The sequence below is a fragment of the Electrophorus electricus genome, chromosome 14 (genome assembly GCF_041902795.1).
Source record: "Electrophorus electricus isolate QZ-2024a chromosome 14, ASM4190279v1, whole genome shotgun sequence".
Lineage (NCBI taxonomy): Eukaryota > Metazoa > Chordata > Actinopteri > Gymnotiformes > Gymnotidae > Electrophorus > Electrophorus electricus.
In genome coordinates this window covers 12,290,851-12,307,696 of record NC_137510.1, presented here as the reverse complement: position 1 = coordinate 12,307,696, position 16,846 = coordinate 12,290,851, and the positions used below count along the sequence as shown (strand labels likewise).

Genomic DNA, 16,846 nt, shown 5'->3' with positions numbered 1-16,846 from the left:
TTTTTTTTTTTTACAAGACATTGTTTGAGAGCACTAGAAGTAATACAGTAGACAACTCCCACAGTGATGCATAGTGTATTACTTGTAAGAGATCGTCTTTATATTTGAGAAACCAAGAGTAAGCTTGCTGATCAACTTGTTGATCACCTTCGGACCATCAGAATTAAGGATTTGTTGTGTCCAGTGGCAAGGCATTTTAATACTAATGGACACTGCATTACTGACATATATGTTTGCATTGCCAGTTATTGCTATAGCAGCAATGAAATCAGAAAACTCAAAGAAAAAGAGCTAATCTACACTCTTGGAACTTTAGAACCCCAAGAAATGAATGTTATGATTTAAACATCTACTTTTTCATATATAAACTGGCTCCTCCTACTATGATTCAGAAGCACTTTGCTTGCACAGCTGATCAGGGACCTCTGTCCAAATCGATTTGTTTCTCTGTGTATTTTACTACAATTTTTGAAATTGCATCTCTTGCATCTCTTACTACAGTACACTGAAGTTACTCACCTGTAATCTTCTTCGGATTTCTGATCCTGGATCCTATGAATTACCCCAATCCCAGCACTACCAAGCCCACCTCGTCTTCCCACCGTCCTTTCCGATGTGGTTTGAACTAGCTAGACACACCTGTTGCCTATTCTCTCCCTTACCTAGGTCTCCTATTCAAGATAACCTCCCTCACACTCTCATCGCGGAGTATTGCCGGGCTTAGGCCGCATACCGAACTCTCTCCTACCTGTCTTGCTATGTTCAGAATCCAAAAACCTCTCCATTCAGTTCAAGCCTGCTCTACCAAATAAAATCTTTTGCATTTGTGTCCTCTCTTTCTCGTGTTTGAATTTGTTACATTAATACTATTTGTGGGAATATTCCGAGGTCACTTGCTAGACGTTTCACTTTTCATTGTATTCACATTGCAATTAGGTGACCGATTAGTCAGACCGGCTGGCTAACTCGACAGTCTACGTTGTCTAGCTAACAATTTCATCTATATGTGGTCGAAAGAAATATCAGTATATAAAATCAAGAACAAACCTTAATTTTTATAACCTTGAAACCTTTAAATCTTGAAAATATACCTTAATACGGGGCATGAATTGCTGCATGTTATGAGATCAGTTCAGCTACTGCAACTTTTCTTAGAATATCACTGATATTGGACTACACATTACTTTCATATTAATAATGCACATCAGGAGAAAGCAGCAATGTTACACTCAGATATGTGAACTACCTTTCATAAATGTAATAATTTGAGTACCACGCCAGAAAATGTGCCTGTTCGCTGTGCTTTGTGTCTGCCTACTGAGCAGTTATGTAACTTGCGAAGCAAAACGGCAACACTCATTGACCATCTTTAGGGATTTCACTCAGTGAGCATCTTTATTTTAAAAACATAGAATTAATTTAGAAATTAAAAATATGTACATTTTCAAAATTGCTTTTATACTGCAAACATATTGGTCTTAAAATTAGCAAGAAAATATACTGAATTGTTGATTTTATTTATTATTTTATTTAACTGAAACATATACATTTTCTACCTGGTATCCCTATTACTAAATAAATAACAACTAAAAAAAAATAATTAATAATAAATAAAACAATCTATGACAAATATGTATCCTCTTTAACTTCTAGATGGATGCAAAAAGTCATTTGATGAGTATATTAGAGGAAAGATGGTGTAAGAAATAAGTCAATGTGTGATGCAAAGGAAGAGAGAGAGAATAAAAGCAAGCCCGAGAAAGCGAGAGGGCGTTGTGACAGAGGAAGTGATGGTGTCATGATCTCTTGGGTACCTGTATCATAACGGATTTTGTGGCCAGACCCATGTAGCTTAGACACAGGAGAAACATACTCCAAAGAAGTTGAGTTAAAGGTAGGTGTGTTGTATACCTCTCTCTTTGCTCTATTTATTCTACTGTTGAACCTGTTGAAGACAAAGTGTAATTTCAGTTTAAAACATTAAGAATTAAAATTGAATGTAGAATCCAACTGACAATACTTACCATTACTGTAGCACTGATATCTTCAAAAGATGGAAGTGTCGGGGATTCTATAATTCCGGATAGTGATGAACATTGAACGTCCAACATTAATTACAATTGTGCAGTGGTGTTGCTTATCTACTGTCTCTCGCTCCTTGCAGATGTCCATCTCACACAGCAATTCATCATCTCTTGTCTTCTCCTCTCACAATCCCACTTCTGTGGACAACTCCTTGGACTTACCTCCTGACTTGACCACGGCATCGTTGGCCGGCCACATGACCCATATGAATGCAGGACACTATGGCCAGGCGATGGGAGCTCAGGGAAATGGGCTGCCCCACACAGCAGACAACAGGAATGGGGAGCCAGCAATGGGATTGGCATACTTGCCCTATTCAAGTTGTTTGACCTCAACCACCTCAGAGAGACCAGCACAACACAGCCACATTGTGCAACAGGTACAAATAATGTTGTTATGAAAGCATTTTTCACACATTTGTTTTTGTAGTCTTGTTTCTTGTATTGTCTAATGATATTTATTGAAAATCAGGTGACAACTGGTTTGTATGCATGCAGTCATGTTGCTTTACATTCCTGTGTTCTTTTTGTGAAAAGGAATTTTCCCAGTTTCTTCTACCTCCTCCTCCGTCCACACTTCGTCAGCCAGGCCCGAAGAGAGGCCTGAGTAAGGACAGCGTGGAATACCGCTTGCGACGAGAGAGGAATAATATCGCTGTGAGAAAGAGTCGTGATAAGGCCCGCCGGCGCATACAGCTCACCCAGCAGAGGGCGCTGCAGCTGCAGGAGGAAAATCACAGGCTACAGCTTCACATTGAACAACTTAGCCATGAGTTGGACACACTCAGACACTATCTCTCTCAACGGCACCTACAGTCTAAAGTAGATGGCATAGGAGTTGGAGAGAATTCTTGAGGTACCTGATTTTGATTGAAAAATAAAATAGAATAAATTCACAGATACCCTTTAAACCACAGTCAGGGAATCTTTAGAGTTAAATTATATGATATAAACCTATTCAGTTTGTAGAACCATAAATTAGTCTGTGGGGAAAAAAAATGCAATGAAAATGAACTCATCAGAGGGTTACAACTATTTTTCACCATGCCCAGGGCAGCCACTGTGCTGTTTCTCCTTTCTCTTTCTCTCTCTCTCTCTCTCTCTCTCTCTCTCTCTCTCTCTCTCTCTCTCTCTCTCCCTCTCTCTCTCTCTGTCATGAGAGATTTGAAAAAGGCCATATGTTTGACAGTATGAACAGTCTCAGTACTAATCTGATCATGAAACATCCTTAGTGGGACTTTGTCAGTTGTTTAAAATAAGGTGGATCATTACAACATGGAAATTATATCTGTTGATAATTCATGAGAATATCTATTGTGAAGTCAATACTGGTTTGGGAGAGATGTTACAGTAAGTCACAATAGTAATGGGTGGATGTTTTCAACACCGTCAATAATGTTTATTCTAAAAAATAAACAAAAAAAGTAATATTTAAAATATATGATGCTCACATGATTTTCTATTTTTGTCCTGAGCTGTCACATACACATTTACACATCAGCAAATGTGACAGTTAATGCATTTTGTCACACCTTTAAATTTTTTTTACATTTGTTTAACCATGACTGTCCTAATATGTTTTCCTAAGTGCAAAAAATAACTTTTACACTTTGTTTTGCTTACAAGTGAAAAGAAAATGGCTTTCAAATAAATATTTGCTGTTAGATTGATTTTTTTTATATATATAGTAGTCAAATTTATATTTAACACAATTAAACACAATAAAGCCTACATTTTTCATTAATAATGAATAACTGCAAGTTTCTTCTTAATCAATCATTAGGGTGCATTCCTAAATGTATTTAAATACAAATAAGAAAATTAGAAAAATATTCAAAACAATTCATTTAGCTGGTTTAGCATACACTCAGACTGAAAATCAATATATTTAATAGTATAAGTCGTTACTCTATTATCTTCTCTGCACCCTTCACCCCAGCTCACTTAAAAGCCACTTGCTAACTGACGATGACACAGGTTTTTGAGTGGGGAAGAACAGAAGCCCAGCTTTGGCGGGACGACTAAGATTTCATCACTGTGTGGGACAGAGGGCTGGAGATAGCATCAGAATGCACGGCTTTATGGGCCTTCCTGTGGCTGCTGTTCTGCAGGCAGAGGGCACACTGATAGCAGGCGGGAAGTGGACATGCTTGGCTTTCATCGCCTATCCCGTGTTATCAGCCTCAGTCATCTGCTCTCACACCTTGGCATCAATTTGGTGTGACAAGTGCACACATGCACATGTGCACGTGCACCCAGGCACACACACATATAAACCTGCATTAACAATATGCAATAAACCCAAGTCTGTCCACTTCCCACTTTTGATGTGTTATGTGTGCTGCGCATCTTTTGCTTGTGGTGAGACAGAAGGCACATTGAGAGCGAGTGGGAAGTAGACACATTAGTTTTTTTGCTGCATGCATTTTTCACTTGATTGGCAGTCTCTTCTTAATGCAGTGAACAGGGTGGCAATATAGATAAAGAAAACAGTGACCAAGCAGAGGAGAGTGTGGAATACATTTTTTGAAGCAAGATTAAGACAGAGTGAGGGACTAAAACCACCCTTTGACATTAAGCCTATGATTATCCTTGAGTATATATGTTGTAATGATATTGTGCTTGAATGTTTGTGTGTTGTAACAATGCTGTGAGTCTCTATGTAGCAATATGTGGTTCCCAGCCTGAAATATGGCCACAGGATTAGGAAAGATAGTGTTTCACCTCAGGTCCATCTTACTCAACACCCAATGGCTAATAAGATGCATTAATCAAAACCCAATACATTGTATCTGTTAAATATAATAAAGCTAAACCTGACCATTGAATTTATTAGAGTCTAAGTCTTACTAGACGTGGCCCTCTCAAAGTGACTTTCACTGATGCTTTTCTGATAAAGACTGTTAAAATGCTACAATTATATTTATTTGTATATTTATGTTTAAAAATCACACAACTGGATAAAAACAAAAGTTGTGCAGTAGATATTGGCATGCACAGTTCCAGTCCTGGAAAGTCACAGTGATTAACAATTTAGTGGTTTCCATAATGCACCAGATTCAGCATATGTTAGCCGGAAAACACTAAGGTGTGTGAAAATGATTAAATCAAAACGAAATCATATACGAAATCATATACGAAATATTTGACAGTAATGTAAGCTATAGCTGGTGTGAAAACATAAAAAAAAAAACACATTTGCAAACCTGGCCTGACAATATGCTCTCCATAAAATCGGCATGGGTGTTTTCTGATCAAGCACCTTTAGCCTTTACTGTGATGATCAGTACCAAATATCAGTGGCAGTTGTAAGGCACGTGATAAACTAAATCCCACAAACAATCAATAATGTTCTTCAACTTTTTCAGTCCCAGCCCAGTCTAAATGGTGAGAGAACAGAATTATAAAATTAACTGTCTAGTGTAAAAAAACAAACCAGTCGTTTTTGAAATCCACACGTATTGATTCATTTTAATTCATGATGTATAGCGCCATCTAGTGGTCCTTTATTCAAGTTGCAGTTCTCCTAAGGAATATTGTATAACGAACGTATCCGATGTTTTACGACATTGGCTGCCTTTTCCGGAGGTTGTTTCGTTGCAGTTTTCCGCCCTCCTTTTGTCCCAGAGAAACCGGTTAGTCCGTGACCGTCCCCTTTAAAACAGCTCTATCGGGAATCATAATTTCTTTAATGTCTATATTTTATGTAAGCAGATATAATCTCTGATCAGATCACAACGTTGAATAGCAGGAACAGGAGAAGTAGCCCGTCAGCTTTTGTTTAGATGGAGACTATTTCTTCTGGTGGACTACTTCTGTGATATAGTTAAAAACTGCGGGCCACACCATTTAATTTTCAAGGGTCAGTATAATTTTCTGAACATGCTGTCAAAGTAGGTTTTCGTGAAGAACAGGGTTGTCGAAGCCAGGTGGTAGGAGACGCAGTGACTGGAAAGGGAGTGCGCAATACATCGTCTCGGGTATAGTCGAGCTCTCTTAAATTCATCAGTGACTGTTATTCTTCATGGCACTGCTTTCTTAACACTTTCACAGACAAGTCATATTTGAAGGACACAGTCATTGTCTGATTACCACCTCAAAACGGAGTAAGTCGTTTTATGTGTTTATCTTCGTTTCTCCATATTAAAAACATCTATTTAGGAATAACAGCAGTGTTTACAATGTTTGGCTGGTGGGTGTTCGTGTCAGTGTGGGATACGTCATCTCGGGTCAGCTATTTCAACAGTGGACAGTGCATGCAGTGCAGTTTCCACTGTAAAGCTACATCTTGAATATTCGCTTGGATGTGCTGCCTGCCTTTGGAGTGCATTCACTCCGTTGCATGCATGTAGTACTTTCCCTTTGTAACGTATATTACGTAAGGCTGGAATTCTTACATACACATTAGTCTGTTCTGACCATAGAGCTATTTACTGTAAACCAAACAACTTCTTCCCCTGAATACCTTACACATTGATAGAATATATCAAACATGGGAATATTAAGATACTGTTTTCCCTAAGATTAATTCCAACAGCAGAAGTGCTTAGAATTCAAATTAATTTGGTCTCTTTATTTAGTAGTTAAGCAGAGGCCTACTGCATGCAGATTATAGCTCTTAATTAAAAGACGCAAGACTATGCTACTACCTGCATGCCAGAGGTAATATTACATAGGTTTATGACCTGTAGGGAGGAGGTTGACTATTCGTGAACTAATACTAGTAGAAGCTGTAGCAATGTCTATTATGTAGTTTTGATTTTATGGTTTGACAAAGTAATATGATAGTTTATCAAATGTAATAGCAATTTCATGCAGTTTTTATTCATTGTTTTCACAAATTTTCGTTTTGTTTCTCTTAAAGGTTGGACAGAGGAAGAGAGGGAGGGAGAGATAGATCAAAAATCTGTTTCTCTCCCTCTCACTCTCTTTCATTCCCCCCTCTTAAGCAAATATTTAGCCTAGAGAAGGTATCCAAAACAGGCTGAGAGTCACTGCAGTCTAAACCACAAGGCAAACAGTGTTTCTGTGGCCTGTCTGAACCATGACAACACCATCTTCACCTCTTGCCTCCCCTTGCTCCTGCCCTCCGCCTGCACCGTCCCTTCCCTCATCCCCAACCCCATCATCTCCTGCTCCCTCCTCACTCCCATTGCCCCCCTCCTTGCCCCCTACGGGTGAGGTGATGGTCTTGGCCCTGGGAAGGAAGAAGCAGAGGCTTTTCATTGCCATCTCCATTTTGCCGAACCTCTTTCTGGCGTTCCTGCTGTCCTCTGACCCCCTGCTGACCCTGGCATCACCTCACCACTGCTCCCTTCCGGGGCTCACCCCTACGCCCGAGGTGCTCAACGCCACGCTGCCCTGGGAGAAAGGCAGCAGGGAGGGTGAGAATGGAGCACTCTCTCAGTGCACTCAGTACATGCTTGTCAATGGCACCCAGTCTGGTGTGGAGGACTGTCAAGATGGGTGGGACTACAACGTCACAGAAGGCCTGAGGAGTAACATTGTCACTGAGGTAGGTCTTTTTTGGCAACATGCATATTTGGTTCATGTTCCTTCAAGGCGTTTTGCTGCTTTAAGGTGTTTTGTTTTAATTTTGTGCACATTTTATATATATATATATATATATATATATATATATATATATATATATATATATATATATATATATATATATATATTCATCAGATATGTACTATACACTGAGCATTAAACATGAATTTAGAACCACAAAATGAGGGTAACTATATGAGAGTATTATTCTCTCAATTTCAATCAAAGTTATTTAATTTTTCTTGCGTCCAAAGCTGTGTGTTTTACTTGGAAGAATTGGAATACTTTTATTTTTTTGGTAGTTTGCATTTGTTCTGAGGGAGCTCAGTTTGTGCAAAATCTAAACCCTTAATGCCTAAAATAAATCACATGAAACATATACTTCAGCTTCTGTCATAACCCTTCAGGTGGTTGTTTACACCTTCCAATGAATTTAACAAGTTTTTGAAAAAAAACTGGGTAATATCCTCTGTGCCTCTGTGCTCCACAGCAAGTGTTCCCTCTGCAGCAGTAATATGCTGTGTGGCTAGATTGTTTCACATTCACTGAAGTGTTCTCCTTGCAGCCTTTCTTTATTTCTTACTAACTAAATAAGCTAAATTAAGGGCCATGCGCATGTTATCCATGTCATCTCCATTAGGGCTTTCTGTATAATGAAATTCTGCTCTGTCAGTAACTAACTTTATTCCTCATCTTGAAGGATTTTCTTTGTGCTATATTCTCTGACCCACTTATAGCACTAGTACTTTGGTCAGTGCTGGTTCGAAAGGCCAAGCCTAGTAAAATACACAGCGCACGCCTCTGCACTGTGCATGAACTGCAAATGACTGGGCCAGCTGAAACTATCACAGCAGAGTACACAAACATCTCATGTGAGGTGTGCAGTTGACCTAAGTCATTTGCAGTATGTGTGTATATTTGTATGCACCAAAGAAAGATTGTCTGACTGAAAGCCTCTGCATTGAACAGAATTGTAGACCTTTGAACAGCATTGTAGACTATTATTCAGACCTAATATGTTGCCAGTGATGTGAAAAAGCATGTTGTAATACTACAGTAATACATTTAGTATATATTAGTATTCACAGAGAACTGTATATTAATTACAATAACACAAATAATAACTGTAGATCTCTAGGCGCTAGAGGGTTGCTAAAAGACTGCACTGTAAATATCCGCGAATTTCAACTGCATTGCTCTCACTGCCTACTTAGCAAGTTACAGCACAAAGTGATTATCTTAGATGGTATGGGTTAAAACCTGAGGATCATTTGTTTTACACATCACTTAGCAACCACTGTTGGTATTAAGGCAGTTAAATACTTTTAAGAGGCTTGAAGTAAAGCTTTGAAGTGGAACTACACTGATTTAGTCTGTGCTGAATGTTGAACTCGTTGGTCCATTTTATTTTAATTATTTAATTATCCCCCCTCCTGCCCCCTCAGTTTATAGCATTAGGCCTTTGAATAAATACCATTATATTGCCAGGCTTAAGGTTTATTTTCATGGAATGGGTGTCATTGTTTAGTTATTTCAGGGAGTGGACTGGGAAAAACCTGTTTGATGAGTTTCTACCCCAACCTTTCCACATGCCTTGCATTTTCACCATTTACCCCAAATATCTGTGTAATTCTCTTGGTTGAATGGGCTGTAATGGATTACATTGCTTGGGGCCCTGGAATGCATAAATGGAATGATATATGATAACTCTGTGAAATATCATAAATACTGCATGTTAGCAGCAGCTTCCTGACTTAGAGAGTTTGTGTATCACTGTAATTCTGCTCTTTACAGTGTCTTGTGTATCATTGTAATACTACCCCCTACAGTGGCTTGACTCTGTAATGAATCACTGAAATTATTCTAAAGATTAGTAATGTGGCTGTTCTACTGAATGAAGCTACATTCTTTCTGTTTAGAGTTTTTAAATTAAACTAAACTAATTTATACAATACAATACAATACAATAGAGGCTTAAAAAAGCACTGAATTACTGTGCTCTCTAATACTGCCCATTACCTCACTTCCTGTATAATTGACTTCTGTCTTGGCAGTGGGATCTGGTGTGCACTCAGTACTGGCTGGTCCCAGTGGAGGAAGTGTGCTTCATTCTGGGCATCCTCACAGGCTGTCTGGGTATTGGATATGCTGCTGACCGGTGAGAAGTAGATTTAGCAGGGAGACATGTGGTGATTCAGATATTTGCTTTAAACACACTGTAAAAAAATAGAAATATTTAATTATTGTCTCTCTCTCTCTCTCTCTCTCTCTCTCTCTCTCTCTCTATCTCTCTCTCTCTCTCTCTCTCTCTCTCTCTCTCTATATATATATATATATATATATATATATATATAGGCCTCTAGGCAGTAATTTTAATATGTGGTATACTAACTTATAATAATGTGTTTCTCTAAATTATAAAGTAACATTATATTTCCAAAATTTGGGGTAAATGTCCTAGTGTCCCATATTGTTAATGTTTTGTCCATTCTGCAGACTGGGTAGGCTGAAGACTCTGCTTACCTCTCTCACACTGTCTGTGGTTTTTGGCACTCTAGTATGTGTCTCTCCCTCACCCCCCATCTTCATTGCCATGCGATTCTGTCTGGCTGCAGCCAGTGCTGGTGTCTACCTCACCTTGTATATCGCACGTAAGTAGAATGTATTTGGGAAAAAAAAAAAAAATTAAATCACTGAGCACAGGATGTTGTCCGACTTATTAGGGTACTGCAAAAATACAGGGTCAAGCTGTCCTAGTGATGATGGACATTTATGATGGAAGAAGGATGCAATAACTATGAAAATATATGATTCTGTTTAAAAGACATTATCCTATCAATATCTGTTTCAAGACATCCTATCAATATAAGTAATCATGTTACTTTTTGGAAGGATATACCATCCATGTACCATGTGTTGTCTCTTTTGTTATTGAAAGGTTTGGAGCTGTGTGACCCTTCACTTCGTCTTGTGGTCACCATGATTGCAGGACTGACAACAGTTGCTGGGGAGCTTTTGTTGCTAGGTGTAGCTCTTGGCTGCCAGTCATGGAGAGGCCTGTTAGGAACTGGTGCTGCCCCACTTTCTCTGTTCCTCTGCTATGGGTGAGTCACACCTCTACACTTTTACAGTGATGTCTGAACTGTTTGCAGTGGTTGGGATTTTAGTACTTCAAATATGATTGCAGAATACTGGCTGTTTAGGGCATTGTCACAGCAGTTAGATGGGCATGTAATTAATGCAACAGTTGTTGCAGCAGTTAAATACAATTTGACTGTATCTTCAGAGTCATTAAAACCAATTGATCCAAAATTCCCAGAGAAGCATATTAACTTGAGCCAGTGCCCATTAGCACCTGTCTGTAATTGTACCTTACCTTGACTTATACAGCCTTCAGATATCTCTGCCAGCAGGTTTGTGTACATATGGCACTTGTTGAGTCAGTTATGTTGTTGCACTCACAAAAAGAATCATCTTTCTTTGTACTTGGTATTCCAGGAGTCTTTCCAAAATCTTTGTCCTTGGTATGTCTATGTGTTTGTCCTCAGTATTCCAGGGGTCTTTCCAGAGTCTCCCCGCTGGCTCTTGCTCTCAGACAGGACGAGTGACATGAATTCCTTCAGTGAACGTAGTGACCGACAAAGAGATGATGATAGTTTCACAGGTTCGTTCACAAATGGTTTTCCTCTAGCCACCAGATGTGAACTTGTGGTTTACAACTTTAAAACACTGAGGCCACTTGAAAGTTCTAAAATGTTTGCAGATTAATTCTTACCATGTTTGTTTTAGCACATTAGCATCTCAGAAAAGATTTTCATGTGACTTTTTATTCATTTGGTATGCAATTAATGAAGATAGCAAGGGTGAATGTGATTTAGTAGCTCACATGAAGACTAAACAGGACACTGTCTGACAAAGTGATGTACCAGTACTAATACTGTCCCTGCAGAGCTGGAGACAGAGGCACCATCCTCTGGGCATCCCCACCTGTCCTTCCCAGAACTACTGCACAGCAGAAACATCTGGAAAAACATATGTGTTCTGGGGTTCACCTCGTAAGTTGGCCTTTTCAATTAACATTTTAAAAACAGTTTGTCTGATATTGTAAACAGGACAAATTTATTTCTTTTAAAAACTAAGGTATAAAGTATTCACAAACCCACACAAGGAAGTGATCCACTGGCTCTGTACACTAAGCCTGAATGAGAAATCTCATCAATGATTTAATCTTGGTCATACACTGACCAGCATATCATGTCTCCCATTCCTTTCAGAAATACTATTTAAATATTGAAGTTTAATTTCACGTTGCATGGTAACAAGCTAAAGCTAAACGTACACTAATATCACACTTTTTACTGAATTACCCCAAAAAGATTAAAGATACATGAAAACAGTTGAATAGTTATTTATTTTACATTAATATAATAATAAATTATTTTACATTGCCCCCTTTTGAGGGAGGAATTTTTAAGATCACTTTAAGCAAGAATTGGTTGAAGTGTTTAGTCATTAAAATGTTAGTATATGATAACTGAAATTTGCAAAGGTAAATACACATTTTAGTCATACTAAGAAGTGCAAATAAGCACACTGCTATTACAGTACATAAATTTAATCCCACCACTACAGTGATGTTTTGAGCTACACACTGCAATGAAAAGTCTGATAATGTATGTACATCAAAACATCACTACTTTGTTAAGATTAAATTTAAATATTTTGGAAGCTATTAACAGTGCAGACCCTATATGTTTTTCTTGATATAAGATAATTGAAATTGAATTAATACAAACTGAATCCAAGGGTCACACTCTCCTTCCTCCTCTTCCTCACTTTCTCAGGTTCATCTCTCATGGCATTAGTCACTGCTACAGTTCTTTCAGGGGTGATGTCAGAGGCACTACTCCCAGCTTCTACTGGACCTACCTGCTATCTGTTTGTGCAGGAGGAGGTGCCTGGCTGTTGCTCTGGGCAACAGTTGATAGGTGTGGCCGCCGTGGAATACTCCTGCTGACCATGACCATGACAGGACTTGCATCTCTCATCTTACTCGGGTTAATGGAGTGTAAGTCAAGATATCTATTTTGAAATCAGTGATGGGTGTTTTGTAAATAAATACTTAATATATGTCACTTTATGAGATCTGAGAAGCCTTTGTTGATACTCTTGTGGTAAGGACACAATGTCTCCACCATGTGGCACAATAGAGCTATGGTCTCACTTTAAAAAAAAACTAGAATGCTGTTTGTCTCAAAATGTTTCTTGTTGAGCACAATTAGAAAAAAGGGGGCCTACTAGTATTGTTGTAGTTAGTGCTAATTTGATCTATTGATAGCAAGACCACACTGCAGAAAGGTAATGGAGCATCTGAAGCAACTGATTATGGGTGCCAATTTAGGGTAATAAAGGAATATAACATTTTTGGTGGAGTTATATACTGTAACAATATATGGTTTTTGTGGAGGTATAACCTTTGATGGAACTAGCAATGAATACATACATTTTAAAAATACATTTATATAAAATTAAAATATTATATGAAAACACCAACTTTGTACCTGGTAATTGTGGTACACGCTTTGTCCACTTTATTAGCTACACCTATCTTATTGGTGCATTTTATTTGTAAGATATTTGTAAGTATATGATTTTGGTGGAGGACTGTTCTAAACGCATCATGAAACACTCATGCAGTCGCGGCCTGGTTGTGTGTGTTGAGCTGGCAAATTCAAACTAAGAATGTTTGATTTTTCACAAACGAATGACTGCTGAACTTCTTAGCTTTAATTCTGACATTATATGTGTTTTCCTGAGGCTTAAGCACTGCATATTAGTACAGATATTTCCATTTATCAATCACTAGCCACTGGCCCTTTTGGAAACTGTGTTGTGTGTGTATCTCTCTGTAGATCTGAGTGAGGCGGCAATTACGGTGTTCTCAGTGATGGGCTTATTCTCCTCGCAAGCTGCAGCCTCTCTCTGTGTGCTCTTCACTGCTGAAATCATGCCCACCATCATCAGGTAACACTCCAGATTTAAGCCCCTTTTCCATGAGTCTGAAATCTCATTCATGCCTAATTGTACAATAACAAATTATTCACATTTTACATATTATACTACGCTGATAAACCAGGAAGCACACTGTAATTTAGACATCTAGTTAAATTTTCTTTTTCAAAACTATCAACAAGCAATGGAAAAAGAATTAGTAAAACAGTTTGCAGCTATCGGGTGCTAGGCAAGTGCTCTTAGGAGTGTGGATGAGGGCTACTTTTTCAAATCACTCATTCACATGCCAACATGCAAGTCATTTACAAAGGATCTAGAAAATAAATTACATTCTGTATCTTTTAAAATTCTAATATCAGTAAAATAATCAAGGATTTGGTAAAAGGAAATGCAGTGATGCAATATGAATTAATCTATTATAAAAATGATAGTGCTGACAATAAAAATTGGTTGCTATTTTTAATTTGGATGCATGTAATGTTACAGATAAAGACCCATTTATTGCTGGGAACTTGTTGAAAACATAAAATCTTCATTAACATTTATTTTTCAAATTTTTATTTTTTTACACACGATACCCTGTAATCTTGTCCTTACAGGGGGAGTGGGGTGGGTGCTGTTTTGGCTCTGGGCTGTGTGGGTCGCCTTAGCTCTCCTCTGATGGACCTGCGCAATCATTATGGCTACTTCCTGCATCATGTGGTCTATTCTTCTCTGGCCCTACTGGCTGTCCTCTCCATTCTTCTGCTCCCTGAAAGCAAGCGAAAGCCCCTGCCGCAGACACTGGCTGATGGCGAGCAGTACCGGCGCCCCCCGCTGGGTCGGAGGAGGAGGGACAATGTTCCATTACTTGCCACACCTAACCCAGACACCTAACTGACTATGTAGATGCAAATGAACTTGCTCACCTCAGACATTCCCCCTAATCCCCATGCCCATGTGGTAGAGGGAGACAAGAGGACACATGGGACTGCACTGTCAAGCCCTCTTAACTTTCCATTGCGTAATCATTCCTAACAGGTGTAGACAGAGTCATGGCATGACAAGTCCATTCAGGCTCCTGCTGAAGTATGAATGGGGAGAAGCTAAATAGCAAACAGAGAGATTTATGCTCAGTGATACAGCTGTCACAGTCACTTTCATATTGCATAAAATTGGGAGCAACACTTCATATAGCCACCATCATAGACTACAGTCAAATCTGTGGGATCCATGTACCATCCAGTGACATACCCAATATTAGCATCAGGCAGATTACAGAGGCCACATCACAGATGCAAGGGCTCTCTATAACACAGTCATTTTGTAAATATCCTTACTGTACTCTGAAAGAGATTAAAATTTTCTTAGAAGGAGATAAGAGAAAGTAGGAAGAAAATAAGAAGCCTTCTCCCACTTCTGGACTGTAAAAAAATATGCTGCTGGCCTGAAGGCACAATGGAAAAGGATACAGGGAACAATTGTCTCTTATTTCAAGTACTTCTGTTATTTATCAATGGGTAGTTTGTAACAGCATTATGGTTCAGATTATTCTGATTTATGTATGCAGGACTGTGGCATGCCAACAGAACATAGAGTATTTATGTTACACAGATTTTTCTAGTGTGCTCTTTTACTCTTTTAGACTCACTACTGAGTTGGAAGGAGCAGGCTGGAATCTTGGAACTTTAGATAACCCTCAATCCACCAAACCACCTAAAGTTTCAGCCAACTCCAATAGGTCTGCAGGTTTGGAAATGGGGAGTGCTTGCTAATGATGCTGCCTTTATCAGGATGTTTTGAACTCTATTCTTAAACTTGGCATTTGGCCTTTTAGTTGGTTCTCCAGAGTCATGCTCTGAGCACAAGTGTGGAAAGGGGTCAAAGAAACTGAAAAGAGTTATGTAGCCTTCTCTTGTAACCATCTCTCTGTCAATTTGTGTTAGTTTCTTTAAGATATTGCACCTAATAATTCATTATTGGTAGTAATAATATTAATGATTTTTATATCTGATAAAAATCACTTGACAATAGTAATAAATCTTAATGACCAATTGCTTGAGATTATTTACAAAGTAATAGCAGTACTGTAATTAAGTTATTAACTCTTTAACCAAATTTAATTGACAATAAAAATGCTGAAAATTAACATTTGTTCTGTTTTTATATGAACTTGTCAAAAAGAAGTAGCTGTACTAAAACTGGTTCTGGGGAAAAGCATAATAATAAAATATACATTACTTTTGTATTTTTGGTAGATTTATGTAATCTAAAGACTGTTCTTCTAAACTAAAGCTATTTGTCATTTTACAAATGGTGTTGAGAGCGGTACATTTTACAGAGTAATAAACATGAAACAAGCTGTAGGTGAGTGGTCATTATTTGTTTGGATATACTGATATCAAATATTTTATATCAAAAATGCTACAGTTCTGACCTGTACTCAATGATTTCTGTGAAGTGGGACTGGAATCTGAAATACTTCAGGCAGGAAAGCAAGAGAGTCAAAGCTACAGGGCTGTGTTAAAGGCACTGGGACAATCATCTGCTTTAGCGTGATACTGGTTTCCAAACAGCTGACTTAGCTAGTGTTCTTTAATATGCTATGTGGTATTAAAACACAGTTTGGATAAGATTGGATGAAATCATATAACATTGACCCAGCACAGCAGAGAATATTCAGTAATAGGGCATTTATTATTTCTTTAACCTATAGAAGATTCAGTTCTCACTATGATTTCTCTTCCAGTCTTGCTGAACACTGTGTTGCATATGTGTTGCATATGAAGTTCTTTATGTCTATAAATAGTTTGCTATAAATATGTTTCGTTTCTTGCCTTATAAGCAACAATACACTATAAATGTTTTACAGTTCCAGGCAGCAATCCCTGCATGTGGTCTAGATTTGGCACTTAGTTTGCCATATGGTGGCTGTTTGTTGCCTGTTGAGTACCATGTAGCCAATTCAAATCTTTCTGATACTGTAAGTTTGACCATTAAGTAATTAATCATTACGTAAATCTGACAAGCAAGTTTAATCTACTGTATTAGGACACTTTAACTTACAAAATGTGTGATCTCACAGAGAGGTACTGCATGTGAGATCTAGACTGGATATGGAGTGGGAAGATGTCTATTAAATGGGACATAAAACTCACAGAATGATCACCCTTGCAAATTTCATACCCCAGACACAGAATTGTGCTTTTCTTTATCAC

The 16,846-nt window shown here is 38.3% G+C and overlaps 2 protein-coding genes across 3 annotated transcripts; both read left to right on the top strand.

The window, feature by feature from the left end:
• Positions 1-1,794: 1,794 nt before the first annotated feature.
• Positions 1,795-3,796, top strand: cebp1 (CCAAT/enhancer binding protein (C/EBP) 1). The gene is made up of 3 exons (XM_027002994.3): positions 1,795-1,894; positions 2,165-2,464; positions 2,622-3,796. Exons 2-3 carry the CDS (start codon positions 2,165-2,167, stop codon positions 2,937-2,939), a joined length of 618 nt encoding a protein of 205 aa, XP_026858795.1. The 5' UTR covers positions 1,795-1,894; the 3' UTR covers positions 2,940-3,796.
• Positions 3,797-5,647: 1,851 nt separating this feature from the next.
• slc22a17 (solute carrier family 22 member 17) lies at positions 5,648-15,777 on the top strand. 2 transcript variants are annotated; one of them, XM_027002944.3, is made up of 11 exons: positions 5,664-5,719; positions 6,138-6,190; positions 6,949-7,599; positions 9,692-9,795; positions 10,134-10,288; positions 10,576-10,741; positions 11,186-11,301; positions 11,587-11,692; positions 12,482-12,705; positions 13,550-13,661; positions 14,249-14,616. In XM_027002944.3, the coding sequence occupies exons 3-11, from the start codon at positions 7,129-7,131 to the stop codon at positions 14,523-14,525; spliced, it is 1,731 nt and encodes a 576-aa protein (XP_026858745.1). In that variant the 5' UTR covers positions 5,664-5,719; positions 6,138-6,190; positions 6,949-7,128; the 3' UTR covers positions 14,526-14,616. The 2 variants fall into 2 exon arrangements, with proteins under 2 accessions (XP_026858746.1, XP_026858745.1); XM_027002945.3 differs by lacking the exon at positions 14,249-14,616 and adding an exon at positions 15,274-15,777 and having other exon boundaries at positions 5,648-6,190.
• Positions 15,778-16,846: the final 1,069 nt, after the last annotated feature.

Coding starts and splice junctions, on each gene's coding strand:
- slc22a17 (XM_027002944.3), top strand. CDS start 7,129: ATGACAACACCATCTTCACCTCTTGCCTCCCCTTGCTCCTGCCCTCCG. Junction 10,289..10,575: donor CCTCACCTTGTATATCGCAC/GTAAGTAGAATG, acceptor TGTTATTGAAAG/GTTTGGAGCTGTGTGACCCT. Junction 11,693..12,481: donor TGTGTTCTGGGGTTCACCTC/GTAAGTTGGCCT, acceptor TCACTTTCTCAG/GTTCATCTCTCATGGCATTA.
- cebp1 (XM_027002994.3), top strand. CDS start 2,165: ATGTCCATCTCACACAGCAATTCATCATCTCTTGTCTTCTCCTCTCAC. Junction 2,465..2,621: donor ACAGCCACATTGTGCAACAG/GTACAAATAATG, acceptor TTTTGTGAAAAG/GAATTTTCCCAGTTTCTTCT.